At 44.3% G+C, this 24,666-nt stretch overlaps 1 protein-coding gene and 1 pseudogene across 1 annotated transcript; one reads left to right on the top strand and one right to left on the bottom strand.

Moving 5' to 3' along the window:
- Window positions 1-13,951: 13,951 nt before the first annotated feature.
- On the top strand, window positions 13,952-14,807 carry LOC123183296 (uncharacterized). The gene is made up of 3 exons (XM_044596071.1): window positions 13,952-14,157; window positions 14,287-14,386; window positions 14,473-14,807. The coding sequence occupies exons 1-3, from the start codon at window positions 14,151-14,153 to the stop codon at window positions 14,567-14,569; spliced, it is 204 nt and encodes a 67-aa protein (XP_044452006.1). The 5' UTR covers window positions 13,952-14,150; the 3' UTR covers window positions 14,570-14,807.
- A 2,547-nt stretch (window positions 14,808-17,354) lies between these two features.
- On the bottom strand, window positions 17,355-24,408 carry LOC123161296 (uncharacterized; annotated as a pseudogene).
- Window positions 24,409-24,666: the final 258 nt, after the last annotated feature.

The following is a 24,666-nucleotide window of genomic DNA, read 5'->3' as shown; positions in this document are numbered from 1 at the left end:
CATGGCTAGGAAAATTAACCATCTTTGATTAACGAGCTACTCAAGTAGAGGCATACTAGTGACACTCTGTTTGTCTATGTATTCACACATGTACCAAGTTTCCGGTTAATATAGTTCTAGCATGAATAATAAACATTTATCATGATGTAAGGAAATATAAATAACAACTTTATTATTGCATCTAGGGTATATTTCCTTCAATCTCCCAGTTGCACTAGAGTCAATAATCTAGTTCACATCGTCATGTGATTTAACATCAATAGTTCACATCTTTATGTGATTAGTACACATCGCCATGTGACTAACACCAAAAAGGTTTACTAGAGTCAATAATCTAGTTCACATCGCTATGTGATGAACACCCAAAGAGTACTAAGGTGTGATCATGTTTTGCTTGTGAGAGAAGTTTAGTCAACGGGTCTGTCACATTCAGAGCCGTATGTATTTTGCAAATTTCTATGTCTACAATGCTCTGCACGTAGCTACTCTAGCTAATTGCTCCCACTTTAAATATTTATCTAAATCGAGACTCGGAGTCATCCAGATCGGTGTCAAAGCTTGCATCGACGTAACTCTTTACGACGAACTCTTTATCACCTCCATAACCGAGAAACATTTACTTATTCCACTAAGGATAATTTTGACTGCTGTCCAGTGATCCACTCCTGGATCACTATTGTACCCTCTTGCCAAACTCATAGTGAGGTTCACAATAGGTTTGGTACACAGCATAGCATACTTCATAGAACCTATGACTGAGGCATAGGGAATGAATTTTCATTCTCTTTCTATTTTCTGTCATGGTCGGGCTTTGAGTCTTTACTCAACTTCGTACCTTGCAACACAGGCAAGAACTCCTTCTTTGACTGTTCCATTTTGAACTACTTCAAAAACTTGTCAAGGTATGTACTCATTGAAAAATTTATCAAGTGTCTTGATCTATCTCTATAGATCTTGATGCTCAATATGTAAGCAGCTTCACCAAGGTCTTTCTTTGAAAAACTCCTTTCAAACACTCCTTTATGCTTTCCAGAAAATTCTACATCATTTCCGATCAACAATATGTCATTCACATATACTTATCAGAAAGGCTGTAGTGCTCCCACTCACTTTCTTGTAAATACAGGCTTCACCACAAGTCTGTATAAAAAACCATATGCTTTGATCACACTATCAAAGCGTATATTCCAACTCCGAGATGCTTGCACCAGTCCATAGATGGATCGCTAGAGCTTGCACACTTTGTTAGCACCTTTAGGATTGACAAAACCTTCTGGTTACATCATATACAACTCTTCTTTGAGATATCCATTAAGGAATGCAATTTTGACCATTTGCCAAATTTCATAAAATGCGGCAATTGCTAACATGATTCGGACAGACTCTAAGCATCGATACGAGTGAGAAAATCTCATCATAGTCAACATCTTGAACTTGTCGAAAACCTTTTGCGACAATTCGAGCTTTGTAGATAGTAACACTACTATCAGCGTCCGTCTTCCTCTTGAAGATCCATTTATTCTCAATGCCTTGCCGATCATTGGGCAAGTCAACCAAAGTCCACACTTTGTTCTCATACATGGATCCTATCTCAGATTTCATGGCCTCAAGCCATTTCGCGGAATCTGGGCTCATCATCGCTTCCTCATAGTTCGTAGGTTCGTCATGGTTAAGTAACATGACCTCCAGAACAGGATTACCGTAACACTCTGGTGCGGACCTTACTCTGACTGACCTACGAGGTTCGGTAGTAACTTGATCTGAAGTTTCATGATCATCATCATTAACTTCCCCACTAATTGGTGTAGGCATCACTAGAACTGATTACTGTGATGAACTTGTTTCCAATTTGGGAGCAGGTACAATTACCTCATCAAGTTCTACTTTCCTCCCACTCACTTCTTTCGAGAGAAACTCCTTCTCTAGAAAGGATCCATTCTTAGCAATGAAAATCTTGCCTTCGGATCTGTGATAGAAGGTGTACCCAACAGTTTCCTTTGGGTATCCTATGAAGATGCATTTCTCCGATTTGGGTTCGAGCTTATCAGGTTGAAGCTTTTTCACATAAGCATCGCAGCCCCAAACTTTAAGAAACGACAGCTTAGGTTTCTTGCCAAACCACAGTTCATATGGTGTCGTCTCAACGGATTTAGATGGTGCCCTATTTAACGAGAAAGCAACTGTCTCTAATGCATAACCCCAAAACGATAGTGGTAAATCGTCATAGATCGCACCATATCTAATAAAGTATGGTTACGAAGTTCGGACACACCATTATGCTGTGGTGTTCCAGGTGGCGTGAGTTGCGAAACTATTTCACATTGTTTCAAATGAAGACCAAACTCGTAACTCAAATATTTGCCTCCACGATCAGATTGTAGAAACTTTATTTTCTTGTTACGATGATTTTCCGCTTCACTCTGAAATTCTTTAAACTTTTCAAATGTTTTAGACTTATGTTTCATCAAGTAGATATACCCATATCTGCTCAAATCATCTGTGAAGGTTAGAAAATAACGATACCCGCCGCGAGCCTCAACAATCATCGAACCGCATACATCAGTATGTATTATTTCCAAAAAGTCTGTTGCTTGCTCCATTGTTCCGGAGAACGGAGTCTTAGTCATCTTGCCCATGAGGCATGGTTCACAAGCATCAAGTGATTCATAATCAAGTGGTTCCAAAAGCCATCCGCATGGAGTTTCTTCATGCGCTTTACACCAATATGACCTAAACGGCAGTGCCACAAATATGTTGCACTATCATTATCAACTTTGCATCTTTTTGGCATCAATATTATGAATATGTGCATCATTACGATCGAGATTCAATAAACCATTTATATTAAGTGTATGACCATAGAAGGTTTTATTCATGTAAACAGAACAACAATTATTCTTTGACTTAAATGAATAACCGTATTGCAATAAACTGAAGGAAATATGCCCTAGAGGCAATAATAAAGTTATTATTTATTTCCTTATTTCATGATAAATGTTTATTATTCATGCTAGAATTGTATTAACCGAAAACTTAGTACATGTGTGAATACATAGACAAAACAAAGTGTCCCTAGTATGCCTCTACTTGAGTAGCTCGTTTATCAAAGATGGTTATGTTTCCTAACCATAGACATGTGTTGTCATTTGATGAACGGGATCACATCATTAGGAGAATGATGTGATGGACAAGACCCATTCGTTAGCTTAGCATTATGATCGTTACAGTTTCATTGCTACTGCTTTCTTCATGACTTATACATGTTCCTCAGACTATGAGATTATGCAACTCCCGAATACCGGAGGAACACCTTGTGTGCTATCAAACGTCACAACGTAACTGGGTGATTATAAAGATGCTCTACAGGTGTCTTCGATGGTGTTTGTTGAGTTGGCATAGATCGAGATTAGGATTTGTCACTCCGTGTATCGGAGAGGTATCTCTGGGCCCTCTCAGCAATGCACATCACTATAAGCCTTGCAAGCATTGTGACTAATGAGTTAGTTGCGGGATGATGCATTACGGAATAAGTAAAGAGACTTGCCGGTAACGAGATTGAACTAGGTATTGAGATACCGACGATCGAATCTCGGGCAAATAACATACCGATGACAAAGGGAACAACGTATGTTGTTATGCGGTTTGACCGACAAAGATCTTCGTAGAATATGTGGGAGCCAATATGAACATCCAGGTTCCACTATTGGTTATTGACCGGAGACGTGTCTCGGTCATGTCTACATAGTTCTCGAACCCGTAAGGTCCGCACGCTTAACGTTCGGTGACGATCGGTATTATGAGTTTATGTGTTTTGATGTACCAAAGGTAGTTTGGAGTCCCGGATGTGATCACGGACATGACGAGGAGTCTTGAAATGGTCGAGACATAAAGATTGATATATTGGATGACTATATTCGGACACCGGATGAGTTCCGGGGGTCACCGGATAATTATCAGAGTGCCGGGGGGTTATCGGAACCCCCGGGGGAACTAATGGGCCAACATGGGCCTTGTGTGTGTGAGAGAGAGAGAGGAGGGGGCTTAGGGCTGGCCGCGCCCCCCCATTGAGGAGTCCGAATTGGACAAGGAGGGGGGCGGCGCCCCCTCTTTCCCTCCTTGTCTTCCTCTCCTTCCATTCCCCTTCCCCCTCCTAGTAGGACTAGGAAAAGGGGAGTCCTACTCCTACTAGGAGGAGGACTCCTCCCCTCCTTGGTGCGCCCAAGGGCCGGCCGGCCTCCCCCCTTGCTCCTTTATATACGGGGGCACCCTAGAACACAACAATAGACTTTGTCTTAGCCGTGTGCGGTGCCCCCCTCCACCATAATCCACCTCGGTCATATCGTTGCAGTGCTTAGGCGAAGCCCTGCACCGGTAGCTTCATCATCACCGTCATCACGCCGTCGTGCTGACGAAGCTCTCCCTCGACACTCAGCTGGATCAAGAGTTCGTGGGACGTCACCGAGCTGAACGTGTGCAGATCGCGGAGGTGCCGTACTTTCGGTACTAGGATCGGTCGGATCGTGAAGACGTACGACTACATCAACCGCGTTGTCATAACGCTTCCGCTTCCGGTCTACGAGGGTACATGGACAACACTCTCCCATCTCGTTGCTATGCATCACCATGATCTTGCGTGTGCGTAGGAAAATTTTGAAATTACTATGTTCCCCAACAGTGGCATCCGAGTCAGGTCTATGCGTAGATGTTATATGCACGAGTAGAACACAAGTGAGTTGTGGGCGATAATAGTCATACTGCTTACCAGCATGTCATACTTTGATTCGGCGGTATTGTTGGATGAAGAGGCCCGGACCGACATTACGTGTACGCTTATGCGAGACTGGTTCTACCGACGTGCTTCGCACACAGGTGGCTCGCGGGTGTCAGTTTCTCCAACTTTAGTTGAATCAAGTGTGGGTACGCCCGGTCCTTGTTGAAGGTTAAAACAACACATACTTGACGAAAAATCGTTGTGGTTTTGATGCGTAGGTAAGAACAGTTCTTGTTCAGCCCATAGCAGCCACGTAAAACTTGCAACAACAAAGTAGAGGACGTCTAACTTGTTTTTGCAGGGCATGTTGTGATGTGATTTGGTCAAGACATGAGATATAAATTGTTGTATGAGATGATCATGTTTTTGAAATTGTCAACAACTGGCAGGAGCCTTATGGCTGTCTCTTTATTGCATAAGATGCAAGTGCCATGTAATTGCTTTACTTTATCGCTATGCGATAGCAATAGTTGGTGAGATGACCATATGACGACACGTTGATAGAGATCAAGATGATAGAGATCATGGTGTCGTGCCAGTGACGATAGAAATCATGACGGTACTTTGGAGATGGAGATCAAAAGCACAAGATGATGATGGCCATATCATGTCACATATTTTGATTGCATGTGATGTTTAGCTTTTATACATCTTATTTTGCTTAGTTTGGCGGTAGCATTATAAGATGATCTCTCACTAAATTTCAAGGTATAAGTGTTCTCCCTAAGTATGCACCGTTGCGACAGTTCGTCGTGCCGAGACACCATGTGATGATCGGGTGTGATAAGCTCTACGTTCACATACAACGGGTGCAAGCCAGTTTTGCACACGCAGAATACTCGGGTTAAACTTGACGAGCCTAGCATATGCAGATATGGCCTCGAAGCACTGAGACCGAAAGGTCGAGCGTGAATCTTATAGTAGATATGATCAACATAGTGATGTTCACCATTGAAAACTACTCCATCTCACGTGATGATCGTACATGGTTTAGTTGATTTGGATCACGTGATCACTTAGATGATTAGAGGGATGTCTATCTAAGTGGGAGTTCTTAAGTAATATGATTTATTGAACTTTAATATATCATGAACTTAGTCCTCATAGTATTTGCAAATCTATGTTGTAGATCGATAGCTCGCAATGTAGCTCCCCGTTTATTTATGATATGTTCCTAGAGAAAACTAAGTTGAAAGATGATAGTAGCAATGATGCGGACTTGGTCCGTGATCTGAGGATTATCCTCATTGCTGCACAGAAGAATTATGTCCTTGATGCACCGCTAGATAGACCTATTGCAGGAGCAGATACAGACGTTATGAACGTTTGACAAAGCTCGGTATGATGACTACTTGATAGTTTAGTGCACCATGCTTTACGGCTTAGAACCGGGACTTAAAAAATGTTTTGAACGCCATGGAGCATATAAGATGTTCCAAGAGTTGAAATTGGTATTTCATACTCATGCCCGTGTCGAGAGGTATGAGACCTCTGACAGTACTTTGCCTACAAGATGGAGGAAAATAGCTCAACGAGTGAGCATGTGCTCAGAATGTCTGAGTACTACAATCACTTGAATCAAGTGGGAGTTAATCTTCCCGATAAGATAGTGATTGACAGAGTTCTCTAGTCACTATCACCAAGTTACTAGAACTTCGTGATGAACTATAATATGCAAGGGATAACGGAAACGATTCCCAAGCTCTTCGCGATGCTGAAATCGGTGAAGGTAGAAATCAAGAAAAAGCATCAAGTGTTGATGGTTAACAAGACCACTAGTTTCAAGTAAAAGGGCAAGGGAAAGAAAGGGAACTTCAAGAAGAATGGCAAGCAAGTTGCCACTCCCATGAAGAAGCTCAAAGCTAGACCCAAGCCTGAAACTGAGTGCTTCTACTGCAAAGGAAATGGTCACTGGAAGTGGAACTGCCCTAGATACTTGGCGGATAATAAGGATGGCATAGTGAACAAAGGTATATTGGATATACATGTTATTGATGTGTACTTTACTAGTGTTTATAGAAACCCCTCGGTATTTGATACTGGTTCAGTTGCTAAGAGTAGTAACTCGAAACGGGAGTTGCAAAATAAACAGAGACTAGTTAAGAGCGAGGTGATGATGTGTGTTGGAAGTGATTCCAAGGTTGATAAGATCACCATCGCACACTCCTTTTACCTTCGGGATTAGTGTTGAACCTAAAATAAATGTTATTTGGTGTTTGCGTTGAGCATGAATATGATTAGATCATGTTTATTGCAATACGGTTATTCATTTAAGTCAAAGAATAATTGTTGTTCTATTTAAATGAATAAAACCTTCTATGGTCATACACTCAATATAAATGGTTTATTGAATCTCGATCGTAGTGATACACATATTCATAATATTGAAGCCAAAAGATTCAAAGTTAATAATGATAGTGCAACTTATTTGTGGCACTGCCGTTTAGGTCATATTGGTGTGAAGCGCATGAAGAAACTCCATGCTATGCTTGCGAACCATGCCTCATGGGCAAGATGACTAAGACTCCGTTCACCGGAACAATGGAGCAAGCAACTGACTTATTGGAAATAATACATATTGATGTATGCGGTCCGATGAGTCTTGAGGCTCGCGGCGGGTATCGTTATTTTCTGACCGTCACAGATGATTTATCTACTTGATGAAACATAAGTCTTAAACATTTAAAAAGTTCAAAGAATTTCAGAGTGAAGTGGAAAATCATCGTAACAAGAAAAAGTTTCTACGATCTGATCGCGGAGACGAATATTTGAGTTACGAGTTTGGTCTTCATTTGAAACAATGTGGAATAGTTTCGCAACTCACGCCACCTAGAACACCACAACGTAATGGTGTGTCCGAACGTCATAACCGTACTTTATTAGATATGGTGCGATCTATGATGTCTCTTACTGATTTACCACTATCATTTTGGGGTTATGCATTAGAGACAGCTGCATTCACGTTAAAAAGGGCAACATCTAAATCCGCTGAGACGACACCGTATGAACTGTGGTTTAGCAAGAAACCTAAGCTGTCGTTTCTTAAAGTTTGAGGTTGCGATGCTTATGTGAAAAAGTTTCATCCTGATAAGCTCGATCCCAAATCAGAGAAGTGCGTCTTCATAGGATACCCAAAAGTAACTGTTGGGTACACCTTCTATCACAGATCCGAAGGCAAGATATTCGTTGCTAAGAATGGATCCTTTCTAGAGAAGGAGTTTCTCTCAAACGAAGTGAGTGGGAGGAAAGTAGAACTTGATAAGGTAATTGTACCTTCTCCCGAATTGGAAAGTAGTTCATCACAGAAATCAGTTCCAGTAATGCCTACACTAATTAGTGAAGAAGTTAATGATGATGATCATGAAACTTCAGATCAAGTCACTACCAAACCTCGTAGATCAACCAGAATACGTTCTGCACCAAAGTGGTACGGTAATCCTATTCTGGAGTTCATGTTACTTAACCATGACGAACCTACGAACTATGAGGAAGCGATGATGAGCCCAGATTTCGCGAAATGGCTTGAGGCCATGAAATCTGAGATGGGATCCATGTAGGAGAACAAAGTGTGGACTTTGGTTGACTTGCCCGATGATCAGCAAGCCATAGAAAATAAATGGATCTTCAAGAGGAACACGTACGCTGATAGTAGTGTTACTATCTACAAAGCTAGACTTGTTGAAAAAGGTTTTTGACAAAGTTCAAGGTGTTGACTACGATGAGATTTTCTCACTCGTAGCAATGCTTAAGTCTGTCCGAATCATGTTAGAAAATTGCCACATTTTATGAAATCTGGCAAATGGATGTCAAAACTACATTCCTTAATGGATTTCTTAAAGAAGAGTTGTATATGATGCAACCAGAAGGTTTTGTCGATCCTAAAGGTGCTAACAAAATGTGCAAGCTCCAACGATCCATCCATGGACTGGTGCAAAGCATCTCAGAGTTGTAATATACGCTTTGATGAGTTGATCAAAGCATATAGTTTTATACAGACTTGCGATGAAGCCTGTATTTACAAGGAAGTAGTGGGAGCACTACAACCTTTCTGATAAGTATATGTGAATGACATATTGTTGATCGGAAATGATGTAGAATTTTCTGGAAAGCATAAAAGGAGTGTTTGAAAGGAGTTTTTCAAAGAAAGAGCTCGATGAAGCTGCTTACATATTGAGCATCAAGATCTATAGAGATAGATCAAGACGCTTGATAAGTTTTTTCAATGAGTACATACCTTGACAAATTTTTGAATTAGTTCAAAATGGAATAATCAAAGAAGGAGTTCTTGCCTGTATTGCAAGGTGTGAAATTGAGTAACACTCAAAGCCCGACCACGACAGAAGATAGAAAGAGAATGAAAGTCATTCCCTATGCCTCAGCCATAGGTTCTATAAAGTATGCCATGTTGTGTACCAGATCTATTGTGTACCCTACACTGAGTTTGGGAAGGGAGTACAATAGTGATCTAGGAATAGATCACTGGACAACGGTCAAAATTATCCTTAGTGGAATAAGGATATGTTTCTCAATTATGGAAGTGACAAAAGGTTCGTCATAAAGGGTTACGTCGATGCAAGTTTTGACACTGATCCAGATGACTCTAATTCTCAATCTGGATACATATTAAAAGTGGGAGAAATTATCTAGAGTAGCTCCATGCAGGGCATTGTTGACATAGAAATTTGCAAAATACAAACGGATCTGAATATGGCAGACCCGTTGACTAAACTTCTCTCACAAGCAAAACATGATCACACCTTAGTACTCTTTGGTTGTTAATCACATGGCGATGTGAACTAAGATTACTGACTCTAGTAAACCCTTTGAGTGTTGGACACATGGCGATGTGAACTATGGGTGTTAATCACATGCTGATGTGAACTATTGGTGTTAAATCACATGGCGATGTGAACTAGATTATTGACTGTAGTGCAAGTGGGAGACTGAAGTAAATATGCCCTAGAGGCAATAATAAAGTTATTATTTATTTCCTTATTTCATGATAAATGTTTATTATTCATGCTAGAATTGTATTAGCCGGAAACTTAGTACATGTGTGAATACATAGACAAAACAAAATGTCCCTACTATGCCTCTACTTGACTAGCTCGTTTATCAAAGATGGTTATGTTTCCTAACCATAGCCATGTGTTGTCATTTGATGAATGGGATCACATCATTAGGAGAATGATGTGATGGACAAGACCCATTCGTTAGCTTAGCAATATGATCATTACAGTTTCCTTGCTACTGCTTTCTTCATGACTTATACATGTTCCTCAGACTATGAGATTATGCAACTCCCGAATACCGGAGGAACACCTTGTGTGCTATCAAACGTCACAACGTAGGTGATTATAAAGATGCTCTACAGGTGTCTCCGATGGTGTTTGTTGAGTTGGCATAGATCGAGATTAGGATTTGTCACTCCGTGTATCGGAGAGGTATCTCTGGGCCCTCTCGGTAATGCACATCGCTATAAGCCTTGCAAGCATTGTGACTAATGAGTTAGTTGCGGGATGATGCATTACGGAACGAGTAAAGAGACTTGCCGGTAAAGGGCAAATAACATACCGATGACAAAGGGAACAACGTATGTTGTTATGCGGTTTGACCAATAAAGATCTTCGTAGAATATGTGGGAGCCAATATGTGGGAGCCAATAACGATTACGAAGCATCGTTGTCGTCTCGCCAACTTCTACGACTATCGCTACCGCTTAATGATAAAGTAAAGCAATTACATGGCGATTGCATTTCATACAATAAAGCGACAACCATATGGCTCCTTCCAGTTGCCGATAACTGTGTTACAAAACATGATCATCTCATACAACAATTTATATAATCACGTCTTGACCATATCACATCACAACATGCCCTGCAAAAACAAGTTAGACGTCCTCTACTTTGTTGTTGCAAGTTTTACGTGGCTGCTACGGGCTTAGCAAGAACCGTTCTTACCTACACATCAAAACCACAACGATTTTTCGTCAAGTTTGCTGTTTTAACCTTCAACAAGGACCGGGCGTAGTCACACTCGATTCAACTAAAATTGGAGAAACATACACCCACTAGCCACCTGTGTGCGAAGCAAGTCGGTAGAACTAGTCTCGCGTAAGCGTACGCATAATGTCGGTCTGAACTGCTTCATCCAATAATACCGCCGAATCAAAGTATGACATGATGGTAAGCAGTATGACTATTATCGCCCACAACTCTTTGTGTTCTACTCGTGCATATAACATCTACGCATAGACCTGGCTCGGATGCCACTGTTGGGGAACACAGTAATTTCAAAAAAATTCCTATGCACACGCAAGATCCATCTAGGTGATGCATAGCAACGAGAGGGGAGAGTGTTGTGCACGTACCCTCGTAGATCGAAAGCGGAAGCGTTTAGTAACGCGGTTGATGTAGTCGACCGTCTTCGCGATCCAACCGATCCAAGTACCGAACGCACGACACCTCCGCGATCTGCACACGTTCAGCTCAGTGACGTCCCTCGTACTCTTGATCCAGCTGAGACCGAGGGAGAGTTCCGTCAGCACGACGGCGTGGTGACAGTTTTGATGAAGTTACCGACGCAGGGCTTCGCCTAATCACTACAACGATATGACCGAGGTGGAAATCTATGGAGGGGGGCACCGCACACGGCTAAGACAACTGTTAACTTGTGTGTTCTAGGGTGCCCCCCTCCCCACGTATATAAAGGAGGAAGGGGGAGGCCGGTCGGCCCTCATAGGCGCGCCAAGGGGGGAGGAATCCTCCTCCTAGTAGGAGTAGGACTCCCCCCTTTCCTAGTCCTACTAGGAGAAGAAGGAAGGAGGGGAAGAGAGAAGGAAGGAGGGGGCGCTGCCCCTCCCCCTAGTCCAATTTGGACTAGGCCCCTGGGGGGGGGGGCGGCCAGCCCTTGGCAGCCCCTCTCTCTCTCCCTAGGCCCAATAAGGCCCATTACTTTTCCGGTGGTTCCGATAACCCTTCCGGCACTCCAATATATATCCGGTGACCCCCGGAACTCATCCGGTGTCCGAATATAGTCATCCAATATATCAATCTTTATGTCTCGACCATTTCGAGACTCCTCGTCATGTCCGTGATCACATCCGGGACTCCGAACAACCTTCGGTACATCAAAACACATAAACTCATAATATCGATCGTCATCGAACGTTAAGCGTGTGGACCCTACGGGTTCGAGAACTATGTAGACATGACCAAGACTCACTTCCAGTCAATAACCAATAGCGGAACCTGGATGCTCATATTGGTTCCTACATATTATACGAAGATCTTTTATCGGTCAAACCGCATAACAACATACGTTGTTCCCTTTGTCATCGGTATGTTACTTGCCCGAGATTCGATCGTCGGTATCTCAATACCTAGTTCAATCTCATTACCGGTAAGTCTCTTTACTCGTTTCGTAATGCATCATCCCGTAACTAACTCATTAGTCACATTGCTTGCAAGGCTTATAGTGATGTGCATTACCGAGAGGGCCCAGAGATACCTCTCCGACAATTGGAGTGACAAATCCTAATCTCGATCCATGCCAACTCAACAAACACCATTGGAGACACCTGTAGAGCATCTTTATAATCACCCAGTTATGTTGTGACGTTTGATAGCACACTAAGTGTTCCTCCGGTATTCGGGAGTTGCATAATCTCATAGTCATAGGAACATGTATAAGTTATGAAGAAAGCAATAGCAACAAACTAAACGAACAACGTGCTAAGCTAACGGATTGGTCAAGTCAATCACATCATTCTCTAATGATGTGATCCCGTTCATCAAATGACAACTCTTGTCCATGGCTAGGAAACTTAACCATCTTTGATTGACGAGCTAGTCAAGTAGAGGCATACTAGTGACACTCTGTTTGTCTATGTATTCACACATGTACTAAGTTTCCGGTTAATACAATTCTAGCATGAATAATAAAAATTTATAATGATGTAAGGAAATATAAATAACAACTTTATTATTGCCTCTAGGGCATATTTCCTTCACACAATTCATCCGTAAATAACATGTAAATATCGTTCAAATGTAAATATTACATCTGAGATAATTGGATGTTCAACAAGTTTTTCAAATTCTTCGAAATTCTTTGATTCCAAATTCAACGACAGTAGAGTTAGGGCTGGCACATGTTGTCCCACACATACTGCCCCTTGAGCTTCATCCAACACTGTATGTGCGTGAATGGCCTGTCCTTGGTCCTGTAGTACATCATATCACTGCAGCGTGAGCAGGCTATACAATGTATAGAGCCCCATTGAGTGAATGAATGAATTAACCAACATATAGAGCAACATGAAGGAAAAATTACAATCTCCATGGTTGACGAGCCCCATGGCCACATTGTGTCCACTCGGTGAATCGCAGGTAAAACTTCATGAGGAGTTGTAGACGATGTACCATCGATGCGATATCGACTTCACATTGCGTTCATGGATGACGTGCATGTCGCAGGGTGCGAAATTCTTTTGTTCATGAAACGAATTATGCACGCGTTGCCAAAAGAGCGAGCCCCTTGAGTTCCTGCCTACAAGTCCGAAAATGTGACCAGCCACACATAGCATAGAAACTCACCCTCCATCATCGAGTACGCCGCCAAATTACTTTAGAAAACAACGAGAAGTTCAACAAAAGAGTTGAATGGCATTTGACCGAACACCTGTCGGGTCTGGTGTTCGCCATGGAGGTCGTCTGCCGAGGGAGGGGAAGGTACCTGGCTGCGGAGGGATCCTGGGTGGACATCGATGTAGCCCAAGGCAGGTAGGCGCGTTGCTGGGGGCTGTCAATATCCTACGATGCGTGGGTGGCGGCCGGAGAGGTACATCGACGACATCGAATGAGAAGGGTGCAGATGCAAAGAAGGGGAGAGCTGGCAGTGGCAGAGTGAAAGAAAAGTGAACTGAGAGGAGGACTTGGGCGTGTCCTGCAATGCCCTCCCCCCTCCCCCCAAACTTTGCCTCTGATTTATGGGCAAACGGACTTTCGAACCGGCCTGCGAACCAATAGGATACCCATGTTGGATGATAAAATACGTCCGGATCACTTTGGCCCAAACAGATGCGGGCGGGTTGAGGGACGGACAGGGTCGAAGATGTCCTAACTCATAACTAGTGATTTCGTCTAAAAATACTTCGGCCTCCTCCCGGGCCCATGCTCCTGCCTGCTGGGCCGCGTTTGTTGCACGGTGCCAGCCCAGGCCCAGGCCCGGCTACTGCCGCTTGCCTCTCTCCCGCGGTGGTCTACAACCCAATCCGCGTGAAGGGAATCAAGCAGGAGGAAGGGGGAGACAGAGGAGAGAAAGAACCCCCAACAAGAACAGAGTCGCCGCCGGCGGAAGGGAATCAAGCAAGAAGATGACTCATATCCTCCACATCAATCTCAATTCAGATCTGTTATTATCATCTTTGCCTGCATCTGTGTCGTGGTGATTTGCTTGTTCCTCCAGCTCAATCTGTTTCCTCCTTGACTTTCTTCTCTGCGGGCGGGCACGGGGCAGCCAGAGGGAGCGCGACCGCGAGCGCGCGGCGGCGCGGAAGCCCAACTCCAAGAACGGCGGCGACGGCCTCACCCCGGAGCAGCGCCGCGAGAGGTTCGTTCCCTTCCCCTTCCCCTTCCCCTTTCCTTTCCCCGATCGGATCCAATCTTGGCCTGACCTGACGCGGCGCCGATCCGCAGGGACAAGAAGGCGCTGGAGGAGAAGAACGCCAAGAAGGCGGCGCAGGCCTCCGGGAGCACCTCCACGGACGCCAAGGGCAAGGACGGCAAGAAGTAGTAGGAGAGGCGCCGCCGGATCCCGCCCCCGCCACCGGGATGGGACGCCGGCGCCACCACGATTGCCATGCGTTTGTACCCTGTTTGCTCGCAGCATCTGCGGATCCTTGTGCCTTAATCGTGTATGGTTGGTTAAAACTGTCGTTGGCTGCAAATCTTTGTTGCATGAGTTTGTTGTACTCTGATGAAATCCTCAAGTCACCATGATAATAATAATAAGCAGCAGTGTTCACTCTCGAGTTATCTCTTACTGCCTCTCTTTCGTTGTTGCCTTGCTAGCTTGTGGAATCTTGCAGCCCAGGCTAAGATTGCGATTATGGTAAGCTGTACTCTAGGCCCTAAACCAACCGGTGTGAGATTGGGGAAACGGAAATGGCTGTAATGCAGTCCTGAATCCGGTTCTAATGCTATCATGTTGCTATTGTTCCGGTTGGTTCTGTGCGTCGTGTCTTGCTCACTCTACGTTGTTTTTCTGCCACACTTTGATTGTTATTTTGCTAACTTGTTGAATCCTTTTATATGATACTATCAGGCTTAGATTGTGATTGTAATGAAAACTGTACTCTGGACCCTAAACCAACCACTGGGAAATTGGGGAAATGGAAATGGCCGTAATGCAGTCCTGAACCCGGTTCTACTCTGTTTTGGCTGTCTGTAATGCTATTGTATTGCTATTGTCATACTATAAATAAATGATGCTACAATGTTGATCATTCTTAGATAGACAGTCTCAGACGGCAGAAGATGTTGAGCATATTTCATTGCTGCATATTGTTATTTATGCTTTGAGAATAGAGGCTACTGGGACTGTGCTCATGTGTAACATATGCATCTGTGTCTCAAACTCTAGAACTTGACTGGGAGATGGACTTAGCAGCCTACCAGGTCCTTGGCTCAATCTGGTACTGGCTACATTATTTACTACTATGAAGCTGCACTCCTTTAGAACTTCATCAATTTTTTCTTGGCTTCACAATTGAGTTAAGCTAGGTTCTGGTGCACACCATATGGTCTGTCATGCTCACTGCTGTTTGAACAATATCTAATTTTTTAGGACAGAAACAATGGAGGCTAAAAAATCAGTTATATGAGTTGCATAGTTCCGTTCTCTAGGTTTGGATTTTTATTTCACTGCTTCTCTGTATGTTCTCTGCTCTGCAGTCTGATTCATTGTCGAGGTATTTGTGTTCCAGTCACATATATCTGTTGTGTAATCAGTTGGTGGGAGCTAGAACTAGTTTGTGTTATCCCAACATTTTTTTTCAGTGTCACCAGTCACCACCCGCACATGTGAAGTCCTGCACAACTTAGTGGAGAGAGAGAACCATGTGAAGGTACACATTTGCTTAATGTTCCTTCTATAAATTGTTACTTTTCTTGTATAATACAATCATTCAACATTTTCTTTCCTTTGTAGGTTTGCTGGGACACCCTGCTTTATCTTTGCCAAAATATTTCTACCTGTGGTACTGAATTATGCTCCAATTTGTACTTTCAGTATTGACCTCATGAGTTTTATCCACTCGAGCTTTCATGCGATCTACCATTTTGGTTTTAGTTGTGCAGGTCAATTTGATCAATATGAGTGGTAAAAAAAATGTAAGTTCACTAAGTTCTGCCGATTGCTTAACGCATACATGCATTGTTAAGAACTTGAGAAGCTGACTTGATGCCGTTCCCGCTGTATCGAGCAAGTACACTCGAAACTTAATTCTGGACCGACAACATCACTGCAGAAAAATCACTGTAAATATATTGGATGGCCGGAGGTGTTGCATGTTATATTTTCTCCAATTGGTTGTGAATCTATTTTCTGAAAGGGCATTGTGCACGAGTCATTTCCAGTTTCTTCTCTGTACTGTCATTGTTGCATGTTCTAGTTCAAGGGGTGTCCTAGTTTGCATAATTGTCCCTTTAGTTTAGTCCTCTAGCTGTTCTGGGTACTATCACCCTTTTTGTCCAATATAAAGGAAGCAGTAGTGCTGTCTGCGAAATCTGTACTTTTGATAGCAATTGTTCAAATCCCATTCATCTTTGACGGCATAAGTAACTTATATGCTTACAGCTATGTTCATGCAATTTTACCCTTTAGCTTACCATTTATCTACTAAGCTATCCACGTGGCGGAACCATGACTTGATTTCGATTTCTTATGGGTTTCAACTCTAGCTAGCCCCAACTTGTTTGGGACTGAAGTTGTTGTTGTTACCATTTATCTATTTCCAGAAAAGGAAGCAGTGGTGTCTTATGTGAAGTCTGTACTTTTGATATCAGTTAAAATTCTGTAGCTTTGGGGTGTGTCCAACATGGACAAAATATGAAGTGAAGTTAACACCCTCTAGTTCATAGCTATGTTGATGCACTTCTGAAGGAAATATACATGCGTAGTGGTTATGTTTTATTTTAGTGTCTTCCTGCAACCTATATTTGTTCTTGTGATGCCAAGGGTTTTGCAAGACTCTTATTGCCAAAAGGATAACCTGAAGTTATGAATTCTTTATCCCAAGCTAACATCGCTCCGTGGTTATATTTGTTCTTGTGATTTCTGTGGTTATATTTTGGAAGTTATGTTTTTATCGAAAGTTATGTGTGGTGTGATGTTTCATCCCAAGCTAACATCGCTCCGGAGGACTGCATGAAGTATACCTGCTCGCAAAAAATGTTCATCTGGCATGGAAGGCAAGACTTGTCACACAAAGATGGACTGCAGAAACCATGGCAAGAATTCGATGATACTTGATCTATAGCCAATTACATGTAAGATAACCGACATTTTGGAGTTAATATGTTCTAGTGATGGAAAAGTTTTATTCCACGTAACAACTAAGATACCAGAAGGGATTTAGGATGATACAACAAGCAGAGAAATCAAATTTCAGAAGGTTTCAACATTTGAACAAAGCTCACATGTTTCCATATAATAAACAGGCATGACAATATATAGACATGCTTGGTAGCTTAGTTCAAGAGGGACCACCCTGAGGTTTTCTGCTCACAAGAAATAAACACGACAAGTTACCTAAAGATATCGCTGGATTTTCTGTTCTCTTTCGTCACATAAAAAGTTAATTTAAAAGGACTTGCACCACCACTCAAACTTCAGGCTGATTCCATTACCGTTGCCAGCATCCAGCAAAACCTACAACGACAACTAGATGTCATATTACTAATTGCATATGCTCAGGAGACTTTCTAGACTTCTAATATAAAGCTAGTTCATATTTGAAACGACACTTGTTTAGGAACGGAGGGGGTAGTTCGTATCATAGACCATCTAGACTTCTGATATAAAGCTAGTTCATATTGTTCTCTGGCTCGGAGACGAAATTGGCTTCACTATTCTTGCTTGTAGCGCCATCTTCTCTCATGTTAGTTGCCACGCAGTAGGCAAACAGACCAAAATATCCCAGAGTAACGGTTATAGTGTTAAAATCGTTGAGTCTTCTTGTTCGTCCAAACATGCGCCTGCGGGGTGACAAGAGCAGAAAAGGCTCTCAGACAAGAAAAGGCGAAAACAGAGCATAGTTATATATGATAGGTTTCAGATTTATACCAATTGGGGTCATGAGGCCTAGGCTCCACTTGAGCAGCAAGGTGAGTGATCAGCCGATGAGTTTGGATGTCTTCCCAGGACAACTGTGGGTAAAGTTCTGCCCTTTTCACTGCTACGAGTAAATCAAACAACTAGAGGAGTGGCAGTGTTTTGGAGAAAGGAGGTGGATGTTACGTTGAGATCGTTCGGGAGAAGGCACATTGACGTTGATGTAAGGAGGGATGATGGATTGGTCTGGAGGCTTACTAGAGTTTATGGCGAGTCGGAGATGGACAGGAAGAAGGAGACATGGCGAATGATGCGTCTCCTGAAACAGCAACACCAGGGTGGAAGGCCTTGGCTTTGCCTTGGTGACTTTAACGAGATCTTGACAAGTTTGGAGAAAGCAGGAGGGGCAGCCCGGCCACAACACTACCTGGATGGCTTCAGGGAGGCACTACAAATCTGCGAACTGGGTGATATTGGCTTCGAGGGGGACATTTTCACTTGGAGGAACCATAGTAAGGAACTAAGAACATATATTTGTGAGAGATTGGACAGGGCCACCTCGAATGAGGAATGGTGCGAGCAGTTCCCGGCTTATACAGTGGTTAATGGCCCTCCTAGACACTCAGACCATCGGCCAATTATTGTTGATACGGAAGGCCCTGATAAGGAATGGAGGAGAGGGGATGGGAGATTTCGGTTTGAAGCGCGGTGGCTGCAGGAGGAAGGGTGTGAGGAGGTTGTACGTGCAGCCTGGGAGAGGAGCAGGGAAATGGGGGATGCTACAGTGGCTGTTGCACTTCAAAAGGTGGCGGGAGATATCTCTACATGGAGCAAAGATGTAGTCGGGGAGCTGGAAGGCAGGTTAAAAAGGGTGAAAAAGGAGCTAGAAGGTTGCATGAGGACGGCAGTGACGGAGCATAAAATTAATGAAGAAGCAAGGCTACGGTGTCTAGTTGAGGAGCTGGAGGAGAAGAAGCATACTCAGCTGAAACAAAGGGCCCATATGTGGTGGCTAAAGGATGACAATAGGAACATAAAATATCTGGAGTCCGTAGCCTCGGCAAGGAAGAAAACAAACAGAATAAAGGAGTTGAGGAAGGAGGACGGGTCGGTGGTGGAGGCAGGAGAGGAGATGACTAACTATGTTTGTTCGTTTTTTCAGGAACTATTCTCAGCTTCATCTAATCCTCAACGGTTGCCGGAACTACTTGAAAAAGTGCAGCCATGGGTTACTGAGGCCATGAACAATGTCTTATTGGCTGATTTCACTCGCGAGGAGGTAAAAGCGGCACTAGATCACATTGGAGACTTGAAGGCCCCGGGACCGGATGGCATGCCATCGATTGTGTTCAAAAGACACTGGCATTTCATGGGGGATCAGATTGTGGAGGAGGTGCTGCGAGTGCTTAATGGAGGAGACATGCCCGAGGGGTGGAATGATACCCATGTGGTCCTCATCCCCAAGGTAAAGAACCCACAGAGAATAAAGGATCTCCGGCCGATCAGTCTATGCAATGTTCTCTACAAGCTAGTCTCTAAAGTGATAGCCAATAGGCTGAAAATGATCCTTCCATCGCTTATTTCTGACAACCAAAGCACATTTGTTCCGGGAAGATTGATAACGGATAATGTGCTAATCGCATACGAGCTTTCTCACTATGTCATGAATAAGAGGTCAGGGAAGGATGGGTACACGGCGGTGAAGGCTGACATGAGCAAAGCATACGATCGGGTAGAATGGTGCTTCCTCGAGGCGATGATGTGCAGGATGGGTTTTAGGAGGGAGTGGGTTGACCTAATCATGAAGTGTGTCAGGACAGTCCGGTATCAGGTTAAAGTGAACGGGGAGTTGACACATCAGTTTTGCCCATCGAGAGGACTGCGCCAGGGGGATCCGGCATCACCTTACCTGTTTGTGATATGTGCTGAGGGTCTGTCTGCCCTGCTCAACGATGCGGAGCAGAGAGGGAGGATCAGTGGGATCAAGGTAATGCCCGAGAGCACCATGTGTATCCCATCTGTTTTTTGCGGACGACTCCATGTTATTGATGAAAGCGAAGCAACAGGAAGCCGAGGCACTACGTGACATACTCAAGCTGTATGAGGAATGTTCGGGCCAGTGTATCAATGTAGAGAAATCAGCCCTCATGTTTAGTCCCAATACGGAGGACGGAGTTAAGGATAGCATCAAGAACACACTTAACATACGGAGTGAAAACTGGAATGAGAAGTACCTCGGGCTCCCGGTACATGTTGGCCGCTCTAGGAGGAAAGGTTTAGGGTTCCGAGAGATGCGCAGCTTCAATATAGCTATGCCATCGAGGCAGGGATGGAGATTGATCCAAAACCCAGACAGTTTGTGTGCTAGAATCCTAAAGGCCCGGTACTTTACGAATAGTACTGCGCTCGAAGCAGTAGCTCATGATGGCATCTCATATGCTTGGCGTAGCATCTTACATGGGCTCGATCTGGTCAAGCAAGGTTATATTTGGCGAATTGGGGATGGAGTTTCAGTGAATATTTGGAATGACCCGTGGCTGCCAAGGGCCTGGTCGAGGCGAGTCATTACACCAAGGGGGCCGAGCCTGCTGACTAGGGTCGATGAGCTTATAAGCCCGGTAACCGGACGGTGGGATGAAGAACTAGTGCGAGACACTTTCTGTGAAGTAGATGCCCGACAGATCCTGCAAATTCCCCTAAGGCAAGGTGTAGACGATTTCATTGCTTGGCATTTTGATAGTAGAGGTAACCACTCGCTAAAAAGCGCCTATAAGCTGCATGTTGAACTCCACAAGCAACAACAGAATGGGGCACCGGGAGCGAGCTCAGCACGTGGGGGCAATCTGGATGCGGTGACCGATCAATCTTGGAAAAGGATATGGAAAGTGCCGTGTCCTCGGAAGCTTCAGATGTTTGTATGGAGAATGCGCCATGAATCGCTGGCTGTATGTGCAAACTTGATGAGGAGGGGCCTCAAGCTAGATCAGTCAAAATGCTTTTTCTGTGGTAGAGCTGATGAAGATGGGGCGCACTTGTTCATAAAATGTAAGCATGTCAAGCAAGCTTGGAGGGAGCTGGGGTTGGAGGAGGAAAGAAGTAAGTTGGAGGCATTCACCAGTGTGCATGACATGCTGGACGCCCTGTGGGATTTCTCTGAAACTAAAAGAGTGCTAATCATCACACTCTGGTGGCAGTGGTGGAACATTAGGAACAAGATCAGGGAAGGAGAGTTGGCGCCGGAGATCACTGAAACTATCCGAAGGGTGAGATGTAGTGCCATGGAGTATGCAGACAGATTTGTGCCTAAGAAGAAGGAATTACAAGAGGGGAAATGGCGGCCACCATCTCCAGATGAGCTCAAAATTAACATCGACGGAGCCTTTGTGCCGGGTAGCAACTTCTGTGGGTGGGGCGCTGTGGTTCGCGGCTCCGAAGGGCAAGTTATTGCGGCCCGTGCAGGACGACAGGAGCAGACTACAGATGCCTTTGGAGCGGAAGTTCGGGCCATGGCTGGAGCGATCGCCCTTGCAGCTGATATCGGCGTAGTCCGGGCTACTTTTGAGACTGACAGTCAGTTGCTGGTAGAGGCGCTCGACGTTCACAAGACTGACTCCTCGCCGTATGCTGTCATCCTTGAAGATATCAAGCTACAGTTAAAGCTCTGGTTTGCAAAACATAGTGTGCGAGCATGCAAAAGGAGTGAGAACAATGTAGCACATGAGCTGGGCCAAATTGGCCGTATGTGTTTACCTGATATATGTATGCATTGGGAGAATGATGTACCGCCCTTAGTGGCTGCTCGTGTGTTGGGCGATTTGCCTGCACACCGTTAATCTATAAAGCTTTGCTTTGCTTTAAAAAAAACTGTGGGTAAAGTTCTGCCCTTTTCACTGCTACGAGCAAATCAAACAACTCTTCCTTCGTCTTCTTGAATCGCATTTCCAGCAATTCCAGCTCGGCACTAGATGTTGGCTGGCCACAAAATACACAACATGATTAAATTAATATTAATTAGCATAGTTTCCTTCACAGAATTGTGTCTGTCATATAATTACTGGTTTGCTGAAAGAAAATTTGACATTACAATATCGATTTATATATCCTTGTCCTCAGAACTAATCAACATATGTTTATGCATGGCCTTATAACTTGCAAAATGCTATCATCATTCTTAACTTCTCACACAAGGTTGAGGTCTTAATCACCGGCAATCGATCGCCGGATCTCAAGAGCAATCAATCAATGGCTGCAAGTGACTCCTGATCGCCGGCAATCGAAGATTTTTTATTTAATTTCTTTGGCCCAAGTCGTCAGGTCCCAAGATTTGCCAAAGATTTTTGGGGACGAATCGGCAACAACCCTAATCTGGTCCCCACGCCGGCAGCGCTGCTACTGCTTGAGAGGGCAGCCGTACCCTCGGAGGTCTCCGACGGCAAACCCGCCGGATCTGGGAGGGAGAGGGATCGAAGGTAGGAGAAAAGAAGTACCTTGCGACTGATGGAGGAGGTGGACATGAGCCGGCGGCCAGGGGAAGCGCCGTTTAGCAAGAGCCGCCGAGGTTCCTCCGCCACGACCGAAGAGCTCGCCTGCGCTCCTCGCTGTTGGAGCGCACGCTCGCAGAGCCCTTCGCCGCGTGCCGGAGCGCCGCCATCGCTCTCGCCGACTCGATCGATCCGCTTCTTCTTCGTCGGTCGCTCTCCGTTGTATATAGGCCCGGCCCGTCTGTCTCTATGTCTTGTCATCTGTGAATTGTGATTCTGATCGGTTTGCTGCCTTGGCAAGAAGAAAAAAAAAAACTCATCGTATCTTAATCGGACACAGTAAATCATCTACATAAGCGTCCGGATACGTTTATACTGACACAACATACAGGAGTCGGCCACCCAATACGAGTTCGCTTATGTATTTTTCTATCTTCGAACCACTCAAAACCATAAAGAATACCACAAAAATAATCCATGAATAGCATGCAAATATTCTAGTGCGCCTTGAGCCAAGTGTTGCTCATCCATAATTCAAAATAAATATTACGCCCGAAATAATCCCACGACAAAGTGTTGTTCATCCAGACATTGTGCCCCTTAAACTTCATCCAACAGTGCATTAATATGAATGGCCCACCACTCCGTTGTTTGGTATAGCACGATAGCGCGTCCGAGCTATATAATAATATGAACACCAAGTTATGACATTGAGTGAACTAATAAATTGACCAACGTACCCCTCCTCCTCTGCTTCTTGTGAGGGAGACTTGGGTTTGCTCGCCTCCCGTCGGTGGCACCGCCGATCTACCTCGCCGTTTGTGGCCTTAAGGCCATGGAGACGAGGCGAGTCCTTGCCGGCGGAAGGGCTCTTGCTCCGTTTTTAGGTTTTGTGTGTGTTTGTTTAGGGATTGTGTCCTGCTTGGGAAGACGAGGAGGCGGCGACTTTCTGAAAATAGAAAAAGGTTCTCCCCGCCTAGCCCCTGTTTTGGCGACGCGTTTAGCACCATCGAAGGGCGTGTGGAGATGTGTTTCCGACGGATCTTACGGGATTCGGTCGGCGTTTGTCTTAGGTGGATCCACCTGGATTCGGTCTTTGTTCGTGTGTCTACAGGTTAGATCCTTCTAATCTATGCTTCTCTCCATTGGCGGCAGTTGATGTTCTAGTGCGTTGGTCCTATTGAGCCTTAGCACGACGACTCTTCGACTGTCTACTGCAACAAGGTTTGCCTGGCTCCGGTGAGGGAGAGGCGATGACGGCGACGCGCCTTCGGCTCGCTCCAATGCTTGTAGTCGTCGCTAGGTGGTCGGCGGACCTGGATGTAATCTTTATTTCTAGTGTTCTTTGTACTACCTTGATAGTTGATGAATAGATTGAAAGTTTTTCTCAGAAAAATATTAATTAAACTGACCAACATGTAGAGCAACTAGAAGAGAACTTACGATCTCGATGTCTGACGATCCTGATGGTCACCCACTTTCCATCTATGCGATCGCACTGCAATACTTCATAAGGAGTTTGAGATGGTGTACCATCGATGGGTTAGCGATTTCAGATTGCACTCACGAATCATGTGCAAGTTGTAGGGCACAAACTGTTTTTGCTCATAAACCAAGAATGCACATTTCCCCCAAATATCATGCCCTCTTGCTCCAGGCCTACAAAGTCTACACTTCTAGCCAACCAAGCATCGCCACAACAACTCATCCTCCCTCATCAAGTACGCAGCCATTGTGCTTGCTTGAAAGTAAACAACAATAACATAAAAAATCTCATTGACATTTGGCCAAAAACTTGCCGGGTGTGGTGTCCGCCATGGACAGTGTCGCCAGGGGCAGAGGATACCTGGCTACGGACGAATCTGGAGTGGACGGTGGTGTAGTCTAAGGTGGGTGTCCGGCAAGGCCTGGGCGGCGATTGGAGTGCTAGAGCAACGGCATGGGCTAGATCACCACAAGATTAAATCCACTACAAAGTACCACTCCCTCTAAAGAAAAACCCATCGAACTTGACCAAAAAAGATATATAGATCGGAGAGCATGCAAAGCTATTTAATTATACAACAAGTAAAAGCT

This window comes from Triticum aestivum, chromosome 1D (assembly GCF_018294505.1).
Source record: "Triticum aestivum cultivar Chinese Spring chromosome 1D, IWGSC CS RefSeq v2.1, whole genome shotgun sequence".
In the NCBI taxonomy this organism is placed as follows: domain Eukaryota; kingdom Viridiplantae; phylum Streptophyta; class Magnoliopsida; order Poales; family Poaceae; genus Triticum; species Triticum aestivum.
Note: the sequence above shows the minus strand (reverse complement) of the source record. Positions and strands in the feature narration are given on the sequence as shown.

Excerpts from the sequence above, each read along its gene's own strand:
- LOC123183296 (XM_044596071.1), top strand. Across the intron at positions 14,387-14,472 it reads CCGGAGCAGCGCCGCGAGAG|GGACAAGAAGGCGCTGGAGG; the intron begins GTTCGTTCCCTT and ends GCCGATCCGCAG.